Source organism: Thamnophis sirtalis, unplaced genomic scaffold (genome assembly GCF_051295495.1).
Source record: "Thamnophis sirtalis isolate CommonGarterSnake01/CBP01778 unplaced genomic scaffold, rThaSir2_p1.2 scaffold_10, whole genome shotgun sequence".
Lineage (NCBI taxonomy): Eukaryota > Metazoa > Chordata > Lepidosauria > Squamata > Natricidae > Thamnophis > Thamnophis sirtalis.
The window spans coordinates 50,767,013-50,779,108 of NW_028261390.1; the positions used below are offsets into that span (position 1 = coordinate 50,767,013).

At 35.1% G+C, this 12,096-nt stretch overlaps 1 protein-coding gene across 3 annotated transcripts in view; it reads left to right on the forward strand.

Moving 5' to 3' along the window:
- Positions 1–12,096, forward strand: part of GPM6A (glycoprotein M6A) — a 194,926-nt gene that overhangs the window by 81,062 nt on the left and 101,768 nt on the right. Inside the window, exon 1 of one of the 3 annotated variants that reach the window (XM_014055256.2) lies at positions 343–800. The exons of 1 other annotated variant lie outside the window; for it this stretch is intronic. In XM_014055256.2, coding sequence (XP_013910731.1) covers positions 764–800 — 37 coding nt within the window. In that variant the 5' untranslated portion in view covers positions 343–763. Of the gene's footprint in view, positions 1–342; positions 801–12,096 lie in introns of those variants that run through there. One more of the 3 variants, XM_014055257.2, reaches the window with a different exon arrangement.

Consider the following 12,096-nt stretch of genomic DNA (forward strand, 5'->3'; position numbering starts at 1 on the left):
GAATAATTTATTTTTAAAACATATTGGTTAAACATTTAACCAATCAAGACTAGAATTATAGAAAATTCTAGTCTTACAAAAATCTCTCCAAAATATTTTGCAGCATTTTAGAGTAGAGCTTTATATTTAAAACTAATTTTTATTTTATTTTAAATGGGTACTAGAGCACTGTTAATGAAAATTAGTATTCAGTATTAATAGTATGGAAGAAATAAGCATTGCAGTATTGCAGCATCTAACGCTACAGGCATTTGGGCTTTCCCATTTTGGTAGCAAATAGGGGGAATTATAGGTTCTCAGTTCCTTCATGTTAGGGAGACACCCCTCCATCTGTTCACAGTGCAGGCTGTTTCCAATTTAAAGCACAGATTTCAATGCAAACATCAATTTATTTCCCTGTTTTATATGCAAAGTGAGCTTTATGAATCACAGCGTTACTGCTACCAGGACCCCAACCAAATTCTCCCCTCCCCAAATTCACAGGCTTTTCGTTTGAATACCTGCTTACAGTGGTGTACAATGGACAGCTTTGAGAAGAAAAATTGATAATCTTCATGGAAGAGTAATTTGAATGAAATTGCACTTGACAGCCTGTCTCCAAGCAAGCAAGGAGAGTGAGAGGAGCCTTTGCTGAGCTCCAAAGACTTGCCTAAAATCAGTGCACTTGGAGCTTCCCGGGGAAAATAAATTCACAGCTTCCTCAACATAGGAGGGAAGCTTTTGACTCAACCTGTGCCACAGTTTTTAGTGAAGAAAGGTAGCCATGGAAGAAAATATGGAAGAAGGACAGACACAAAAAGGTATTGTGATAGCCGTTTGAGCTCTGTTTTTAATGAGTCGCATACAAAATTCTGCATTTGCTGTTGTTATTCCTGCCTTAATGTGTAAATTGTGCATAGATGATGAGGAAGATGCTTTTTTCTTCCATTTGTGGTTTGTGCAACAAGATAGATGGTTAACATTTTGCCAGATTGATTTCAACATTTACAAGCTGAAGGAATTTACAACACCATTTTAATATATAAAATAATTCATGCGGTGAGCATTTTAATCTGTACTGTTTCCCAGACAGTCTTTGTTAACCTTCATTTATTTCATGTTTTCACGCTTGTCTAGCTGGGTCAAGGGATCCCATGGTGAATTAAGAGAGAGCCATTCACACACACACATTTGTACTTAGCTGCATTGGGAATCCAACAAAGTGACCATTATTTACACCTCTGAATGGGTTTCCTTTCCAGGATAAACAAAGAGTCTGCATATATTTGGTAAATTTCTGGTAGAGCTGTCTTAATTTCTTTCCTTCCCTCTCTCCTTTCCTTTCACTGTCTGTTGAGAAGGGTTTGTTATATGGTGAAAAAAAATGTTGTAAATGCTGAAAGATTGCAGGTTGACGATTTCTCCCGATTGGATTATGCACAATGAATCATTTTGTTCCTGAATAAAATAGTCTGCCGACTGTGTTCCCTCATTATTTTGTGTGCAATTTCTCATGAGCATTGTATGTAGCTGAAATGTGCCACCATTTACATGGCATACTATGCTTATTGCTTTGTATATCAGGTGATAATTCTGCGTTTTTCTCTGTTTAATTTTCCCTACCCCTATCCCCTTCGTAATCTTGTGCTATTACATCAGTGCATTTTGCCTGGGCATTGTGGGATTCCTTAGACATACTAAAGAACACATTTGGAATATCCAGTGCACTAGTAATAGGAACATATTTAAGCCCAATATGATTTGGTTTAGCAACATAACATATATTACAACCCATTTCAGAAGATTGATTTAGGAACTACTTAAAACAGCTCAGTATTTTAGAACACTAATGTAACAGTGGCTTCCATGTTTTGATTTTTAGGTCCATGTTAGCCTTCTTGCTGCATGTGGATGTCATGATTTTCCTTTACAGTTGACCCACTAAGATTGCACTTATTCATGTTTACCTACTCTCTGACCAGTATATTACCCCTATATAAAAATCGTCAATTCTTTCAGCAATGTGATTTTTTGTGTGTTTTTGTGTTTCCAAGTGTCAAATGTTTTTCAAAATCTATTTGTAATTCTAAAGCATAAATATATGCAATTATGTTTCTTTTTAAAATTTTAACATTTAAGAGCAAGATGTGTATATGAAATGTCAGGAAAAATCAGAAACAGAACATAGTGTATGGGTATTTGTGTGGGTAGTAAATGCCATTTTCTGAGATCATTCTGTTAGATTGTAAAATATCATATACCTGTTTTTCTGCCCTGGCCAATATTACAATGGCTGATTCTTCATATGAAAACATATTCCAAACAAGTAATATAAAATTAGTATAAATCCTAATTGGGAATATTCTTAGGGGGAGAAGACCCCGAAAATATTTACAATGAGCAAGACATATAACAAGTAATGGCTGCTATAGACAAAGATAAGTCCTTATTCAAATGATAGGTAATTGAAATAATCAATGGTTATTCCGCATACTGTGATTGATACTGGGGTGCCTTAGTTAAGACTTTTCCCACACAAAATTTGCCATGCGTGAAAGCCTTTTTCTCTGTACATGAACCCAGCTGTGGTCATAGACATTGGAAGAATACTTTTGTTTTTGTTTTAGCTGGACAGAAGGGAAAGATGACCATTAATCTAGCATTGTTTGAAGAGCAGGGTGAGAAAATTAGGAGCATAAACATTATGATCTGTACTGGGAAGATGTTCCTATGGCAAACATAGGCTATGAAGCTCTGGAATCTAAAAAATAACCCTTTGCTTCAGAAGAGGCAATAATGTTGAACCCTTGTGTCTCTAAGAAATTCTTACATCAGCATGTACAAGATAGCATCATTTTTTATCCTGCATGATTTTTTTTTGTGGTTTGACTATCTCATTTTGTTGTTTTCCATAGAAGCACTGCTATTTATGAGAGAATCATAAAGGCTGTCAAAAAATGCTTCCATATCCACTGAAATTATTTGTTTTCTCCCTTCTCCTTGCAAACACAGTTCAATTATATATGACATCACTGTGAAATCCTCTATACTTTGCATCATCAGAATGTTTTGAACTTCCCCTTCATAAGATAGCAAACTGATACTAAGCTGAGATGTGTGTGTGTGTGTCTGTGTGTGTGTGTGTACATTTTACAGTTGAGACATATGTCTCTCTATTTCTTCAACAGTATTTAATCATTGGGTCCATTGCCTGTAGAAAATATCAGTTTAAAATGGTGATATGGTAGAGGAGAACTTCATTATCTATAGTTCCATTACACATGGTGTCATTTTCTGTGGTTGTTAAAAATAAATCAGATATTGCAGTACAAACATTCTTGAGTTTTCCTTTTTTTTTGTTATATTACACATATTCAAAATGATAGATCATTTTACACTTGTAAAATGATAATTATTTTGAAGGGTTCATTATTTGTGTTCTCATTATTTGCTGATGTAAGGCAGGAAATGAACCACTGTAAATGATGATGATGATGATGATGATGATGATCAAGTCCACTAAAATTCTAATATGGATGTGAGTGGGACACACACACTCATATATACATCTTTAAGCAATGGCATAGTATACTTATTCAGCTAACAATTTTACAAATCATAATCCAGATCCTAAATTAACCATGACTATGAACTCATTTGGTTGGGTCAATCTATCATATATTGAATAATCGTTCAGATATTCTTTATAAAGCATGATCATACAAGATAACTAAATTCCAACTAATCAATGCAAGTGCTAAAAATATTATATGATGCAAGCATTTTAAGGTATTTTATAGCATGAATTAATTACTTTGGAATTTGGAGCTTCAAGCTTGAATCAATAGGCAAAAGTCATTTAAGAACAATATTTGTTTTCTTGTATGCTACTATTTTTTGTATGAAAAATGAAATTATTCAAATATTCTAGTAAGAAGTAATTGCTTTTATATTTATGCATTTATGCACACAATATAATAACTATATTGTCTAAATTTACAGATCTTTCAGGGAAGAATGATGCTACAGTTTATCTAACCCAATGTTCTGCATTGTCTCCAATTCATGTCATTACACTTTTCTTCTTCTGGCGATGATATAGATGAGGGAAAGTCTGGTATTCTTCAAATATATTGATATCCTCCTGATGGAAAAAGACTTTCATATGCAAACTGTCATCTGAGAGCCAATAGCTTAATAACGGCTGTTTTAGGTATAGCAGGAGTAGGGTTGTGTAGATTACATGGCAATCAAGCAGTTGCAAGTGTTTTTTTTTAAAATACACCTGTTGCAGACAGATGCAGTATTCACATTCTTCCAAAGGTCTCTTGGAAATATGATCTGAAGTTGCTACATAACTTTAGCAGGAAAAAGTCATTGGGTAGAATTCTGACTGCAGGATCTAATTTGTATACTTAGTCATGAGTGAATTTTAATGGGGTGAAGATGGAGTGCGATTAAAATTACATGCCATTTTTCATTCTAGATTCAGAGTCCATCAAAAAGAGAATAATTTCCAAGATTACTACTGTAAAATCTACTGTAAAATCAACCTGGTCAACAATTTGCCCCAATTAGGTGAAGATATTAACTTTCCATTCAGATTAAAAACCTGATTTTTGTTACAGTATTTTTTATTAAGAAAATATTTGAAGATAAAGAAAAATGTCTTCTATAAACTATAGTTTGAATTCCTTTTGTGTGGTTTATTCTCCCACCTTATCCCATCTTATTGTAACACACACAGACACACACACACAAACAGACACACACACACACACACACACATCATATGCTTCCAGAGTAGGAGGCAAATGAGTGCTGATTTTGCTGCCTAATATGAGGTATCTGAGGTTGGGTAGGATAGCCTAGGGTGACTTCTTTTTCCAGGCAATTTTTCTTAGGTGATACAAGACACTGTCAGCTTAGTATTCTTTGTCTTTCTTCTGGGGTGGTTAATCTACTCCTAGCAAAGAACTGGTTCAATTATTCCCAAGTTCTATTTCTAAAAATGTAGTTTGAGATCTGTGTGAGCACAAAATAATTCCAATAAAGATGATATTAGAAGATGTGACTTTATTCTGTAGCATCTGCCATGCACAAACAGATTCAGATACCAAAGTAAAGTTTAGTAGGGCAGGGTAGCCAAAGAAAGTGTTTAAGATACTTTGTTGCTATCCTGTTGTAATGCATAGAAAAATGAACAGATTATCCAAGGGTTGTTAGTTGTCAGTATCAGGACTCAAAGAGGTAAGAAGTATTTCATAGATGATTAGAAATGTTACAAGAACTAGTACAGGGATGGCAAACGTTTTTTGGCTCGTGAACCATAAGGGGGGAGTGCAGGGCGGTCATGCATGGGCATGCTGCACCCATAATGCAATGCGTGCCCCCCCAGTGTGCATGCGTGCATGAGAGACGCTCTCCATTTTTTGCATGCTTTTTTGCCCTCCCCAGGCTTCAGAGACTTTATAGGAGCCCGGGGAGGGCAAAAACAGCCTCCCCCGCCATCCAGAGGCTTTATGGACCTTCAGAAGGCTTCCCTGAAGTCTCCACAGGGCAAAAAATGACCCTACGAACAAACCAGAAGTCACTTCCGGTTTGCTTGTAGGGTCGGTTTAAGCCCTCTGGAGGCTTCAGGGAAGCCTCTTGAAGGTCCCTGAAGCCTCCGGAGGGCTTAAACCGACCCTACAAGCAAACCGGAAGTCAGTTCCCAAATTTCCGGTTTGCCCATAGGGCCATTTTTTTGTGCTCCAGAGGCTTCAGGAAAGCTCCTGAAGCCTCTGGAGGGCCTCTGTGGGGGGGAGCTCTTTTAACCCTCCCCAGGTCCTATAAAGCCTCTGGAGCCTCGGAAGGGCGGAAAATGGTTTTAAAAAAGGCTGAACTCAGCTGGCTAGCACGCACATGCACGCTGGCCAGTTGACAGGGCAACACCTCATGTGCCCTGACAAATGACTCCGTGTGCCACCTGTGTGCACCGGTTCTCCATCCCGGAACTAGTATGTAGTAATTGAAGCTGGGTACATACAAAATAAAGCCACATTGAACAAATTAGCAGCAATGTTCAAAGCAGAAAGGAAATGTCTCCTGGATATTTCAGTTTTACACTTATATGGCTAGCTACTTCTTTAGAAGTGCAGAGTAGAGTGCAAAATACAATGCCTACTATTTCATATACTGTTTATTTTTAAGTTGTACACAAGATAATAAAGCTTCTCTTTATGTTCTGATGAATGCATTACATTTTGTCCTGACCTTGAGTTTGTTCCTGGGCTACATCAGTCAGTGAAATTTCAAATCCAAGTTCTGTTCTGGCAATAGGGTTGTGTAACTAGCAATAATGAAGTAATTATGTTTATTATTGGTGGTTAATTAATAGATTAATTTGTTCACCACTTAATTCAGATCAAAGTAGAGAAAGGCACTCTATATTGGTTATCAATATTTAGGGAAAATTTGGGGCTTACAAAAATGGTGTGGAAGGGGAAATGGGCCGCGAAAAAAAATGCGAATTTTTTGGTTGGAAGCCGATTTGGTCGTGGTCAGAAGCATTCATGACCAGAGGTTCTAACTACAAAATAGTTCATTCCATATTCTGTACGTTGAACAAAAGAAACACCTAGATAGATGAATTCATACAATTTTGGAACTAGCTTAGGAACCACAAGTTTCACAGAGGAATTTCAACAAAAATGTTCTGCATAATTTTTCAAATATTGGAGAAAAGGAGCTACAAAGTATCCTCTACAAGCTCTTTCAAATTTCAATGGAATTTGGTTCTGGAGACATAAGCTCATTCCTGATATCTAGATGCTCCCTATTTATCTCTTTATTTACTTGGGTTGCCATTCCTCCTTTTGTCAGTTGTTTTGCATAGGTCCAATGTGAACACAGTTTCCTTGTATGGTTATAACTGAGACATCCCCAGAGTTAAAAAACTTTATATTCCCCAATTTTCTGTTGTAATTGACCTTCCTCTTCTGCTAGCACATCTACATTTTTCTCTTTTTTCTTTCTCTGACCTCTCATTTCAAGTCAAAGTTCCTCTTATCATTAATATTTTCTAACTTACTTTCTGTAATATTAGCTCCTTTACTATTACATCCACCTTCCATATATATGTTCTTCTTAGTTCTTACTTCAGTTAAAGCTATATCTGGAGGCATAATAATTATCTTTGCCCACCTAGCCCCTTTTATTTTCTCCTTAGAATGGTGTGCAAGTGTACTTCCAATATCTTATTTTTAGCAGTTCCCAGCACTTTGCTGTACTTTGATCTAAAGTATATGAATCTTTCATGGGTGAACTCTTAAGCTTGTTGAAATTGACCCTTCTGAAATCTATTATGTATCTACAAGGATGATCCATTGTGTCTTTCTTCAGTATTTGAAGTCTGAGATAACACAGTAATTAAAGATAGTCCTTGACCTACAACAATTCATTTAGTGACTGTTCAAAGTTATAACAGCAGTGAAAAAGTGGCATGATCATTTTTCACATTTACAACTGTTTCAGCAGCTCCATGATCATTTGATCAGAATCCAAATGCTTGGCAACTGGCTCATATTTATGACAGTTGCAGTGGCCCAGGGTGATGTTATCACCTTTTATGACCTGGCAAGCAAAGTTACTGGGGGAGCCAGATTAACTTAACAACATGTTACTAGCTTAACTGCAATGATTCACTTTACAACTGTGGCAAGAATGGTTGTAAAATGGGGCAAAATTCACTTAACAAATGCCTCATTTAGCAGCAGAAAGCTTGGGGTCAATTGTGTTGGTAAGTCGATTGGCTGTCTCTTCAGCCAACTCTTTCCTTTTGATTTGAATAGAAATAGAAAAAACAATATTGTGCAGGTACTGAGCAATCTGAATTGGCTCTTCAACATATACGTATGGGTAAAAGCTCCTCCTTTAAAGTTGTGTAATTTGCTTCATGGGAATGTTGTTTACTTGACAGCACACCATCTGTCCCAAGTTTTTTTTAGCAGTAATTATTTGCTCAATGACAAGTAAAAGTATTATTTTTAATTTCCTTTCCCCCTCCCCTTAATTACCCAGTTTTATTTGACTGCACCCTCATGCATCTAAATTCCTAGAGGTCCATCCTTCACATATATAATGCCACCCTTCTTTCACTTTTTCTGCTCTATTCATTTTTAATTGAATCCTTCAATGTTTGCATTCCATCTTACCAAGTTTCATCTTACCAGTGTTGATGATTGTTAAATCACACATGACCTTCTGCATATAACACAGTCTTCCTTTTTTTTCCTCACATACTCTGCTTATTCAACTGAAAAGGTTTTCCCTGAATTTTCATTCTTAGCTTACTTATTTAATATAGACTTCATGTGACATATTTTTCAAATATAGCTCTCCCGTGTTTTCCCCCAAAAAGCTGATTTGTAGAGAATGTATTATCATTAATATCATTGACAACAATTGCATACCCAAATTTGACAAAGTTATTTTTAGGGCTTTTCAGTATGTCCATGTTGTTGTTTCCTTTTGAACGTTCTGAGCACTTCATTGTTTTCAATGAATCTCAAGGGACAAATTAATGTTGAATTGACCTTAATGGTGACTCTTTAAAATCTAATTTCCTTGATTATACCAAAATGCCATTATTTTATTAAAGTAATTATACAGAGGCACTTAAGATACAAATAATCAGTAATTTGCCAGTGTAAACCTGGAGAAAAAAGGGAAAATATCTTAATACAGGTAGTCCTTGTTTAGTGACCACATTTGGGACCAGCAATTTATTTATTAAGCAAAATACTAGTTTCACTAAATGAAACTATACTTATAATCATACTTCCAATTTCCTTTGCTTTAAAGACTTGTCAAGGTCATAACTAAAAATTGCATTGGTTGCAATTTTTTAAAATCAACATCACACCTAAAAATGATAGCAACTGCCTCAGCAAAAGTGGTTCCTATACACTAAAGAAATCTATATCATCGGGACTCTGTTTTTCAGAAGTAGTGTCTAAGAGTGACAAGAGGCAATGCAAATGTAAGGTTCATCACACTATAACAATCCCCAAGATTGGTGCATAACACAGAGTCAATTCTACTTTACATTGTAAGTATCCAAAATATCTAGAACTTTTCTTATTGGATGAAGGTTATTCTATTTCATTCAAATTTCAATATTTTCATGATCCATAAACATGTTAAACTTTTATCAGGACTCAGTCTTGGCTTTCACCAGCAGAACTAAACTAGTAGAACTTCAGAAGAATATGACATCTGCAAAGAAAGAGCATACAACTTTTCAGGACAGGGAGTTGTAGCTCAAACATTAATGGATTACTTGTGAAGAAAATCAAAGTTTATTTTATGTACATTTAAATCAAATGGCTCTAGTGTTTGTGCATGTGGGCCATGGCATAATGTAACATCTGTGTATCTCCCCAAGAGCTTTAGAGAAAATAACTTCATATACCATTCTAATAAAAAATTACTTTCCTTTTTTCCTTTTTTACAGTCTTTAAAGTTTTCAGGCATAAGTTTAAAAATCCTCATTTCTTGAGTATTTGGCTTTTTGGCTTATTCCTAAAAGACTGATGGTGTCTTCTTTGTGCCACCTCAGGAATGCTATTGTCCCCAGATGAACTACACTATAATAGGTCAATGATTAATGATCAGCTAGTGTCTATATGAATTTTCTTTCTCTTTACAGTTTACCAGTCTTTTCAAGTGACTTGTTTTCGATATTTGAGACATATCAGTGACTTTGCTGCTGGACCACCCTTCCGAGATGACTAATGTAGTCATGGACTTGACTTTTGGGTTGTTTTACAAGGTTAATTTCAGGGAACTTCAAATTCCATCTGGGACTGCTTTGAATGGTGCTACAAGGGCAACTATAAACTTTCTCAAATTGTACTGTAACTAACATTGTATATATATATATTCCTGCCCTATTAGGCAGGAAGACATTGTTCTCAAATTTTATCTTTGTTCCTCTACTGTTCCCTTATTGTGAGCAATTCAAATGTTAGTTCTGGTCTAATTTTAATATTTTTAACTTATTTCTTTGTTCTTTCTTTTTAAAATGATTTCATTTATTTATAGGTATTTACTTCAACTATGGAATTTAATTTATGTTATTAAATGTTTTTGTTATTAAGAATTATAAAAACAGATAAAACTAACAAAGAAACATAATAAAAATAAATATTATGTAAAAATAAAAAAAATAAAAGTGTTGAAAACAGTAAGGAAAAAAAACCCACCTCAGAAAAGATAGTAAGAGAAAGAAAACCCCCCATCAAGCATAATCAATATTAACAATTTATTACTGACTCTTACATTACAACTCAACATGTCTTCATTCCATACCTCAGTCTATTTCCTACAAACTGATTTCTAAGTCTAAGGTCTCCTTAATGATCAACAAAGTTCAAAAAACATTAAGGTTTGGTAAAAACCTGAATCCATGAAAGGCTTCATTTATGGATCAAAGCACAATGGAATCTGTGATTCCCAGTTTACCACAATTTCTGCAAACTTACAAAAACCAACTGTTGAGAAATATATATGGGTATTCCAGTTCACTCTTTGTTCCAGAAAGAATTTGTGCAGTCTGGATTTCATATCCAGCTGCCTTTTTCCTTTAATACGCCTGGAATCCATGTTGGAATGGAGAAAAATGGAGGTGTTAGCCTGCCTTGCCTCCAAATTTAATGTTTCTAAAGTAGGGTTTGTATGCAACATTATATAAAAGATTTACTGCTCCCAAGTATTAACATACTGGATCCATTTGTTTAGATGTGAGGGAACTACTCACTAAGAAACTGTATTTCTGCATTCACATGTCCTAGAAGTTAGGGTTGGTTTTTAAAAATTCTTTCAAGCTAAAAATCCTGTCACTTCTTATCGCAGGAATATTATCTTTTAAGTGAGTCAGTGTGTACATTTTCCAAAATTTATTACAAATGGTACACAAGCAGCTGGGTGGGAAAATGGCGCTGTGATAGCAAGCAAGACCTACTGACCACATGAAGCCCCTATAAACAGAAGAACACTGACACTGATAGCCCCTAAACTCAGCTGAAGACATTCAGGTAGCCTGGTAATGAAACATTCAGAAACCAACCCACAAGCTTGAAGAACGAACCTCCACACTCATCCTACACCCAAGCTACAGATATTCACTACCATTGCATTTAACCAACATGAATTTATGACATCATCAACTTTAGATTTTTGGAACAAATAAATGTACATTGGAAGCAAGAACTGTTTCCTGCTTATGTGTGTACATTCTACAGTCTTATTTTGACTGTCAACAACAGATGATAACATTTATATTTGAACTAACAAAAATCCTATAATTTTAAGTTTCCTTGTATGAAGTCATATGTAATAGCATTTACTTCTGGGAAAGCCTTGTTAAAGAGGAACTGCCAAATAACATTCATTGATTCTGAGGCAATTATTTCAAACAGAAGTACCATGAGATAGTGTGATATTCATCCAGGGAGATTAATAACATTAATTTTATTATATTTCTTATTCAAATCCTACAAGTCTTCCATTATGTGATTAGAATCTTTATACCAGTATAGTAATTCCACAATGAAATACAATTTCATTTTTAGTGTTGTTCTTAGTCTGCATAAAAATAAATTGATATAAAATTGTCATCTTGGAAAACTAAAGGAAATTGCTAGTATAATGATTTTCATATTAATATAATATGTTAAGTCCTGTCACATGTTTTGCCATACTGGTTCTTCAAAATAAAACTTTGAAATATTTTAGATTTTCTAGTTGTAAGAAAGCAAACTTTTTGGTAGAGAATTGTAGTATGGCCAAAAATAAAGAAATTGATGATTATAGAAAGATTTCATTAAACCTGAGTTAATATTTGTGTCAAATGTTTGGCACTATGAAAAACCCTTCCTTCCTTCCCCTCACCTCCCTTCGGATACCCCTCCCTCCCTATTTGCAGAATTCATACTGAACAATGCTTATTAATTCTGTCTTTTGGATCATTTTGACTCCCAACTGTGTTTTCAAAAATCTTCCTTCAACAAAAATCAGATTAAATGGCTTCTCATGTAGAAGTTATTTTCTCTAGTTTAGAAAGAGCTTGGAAAA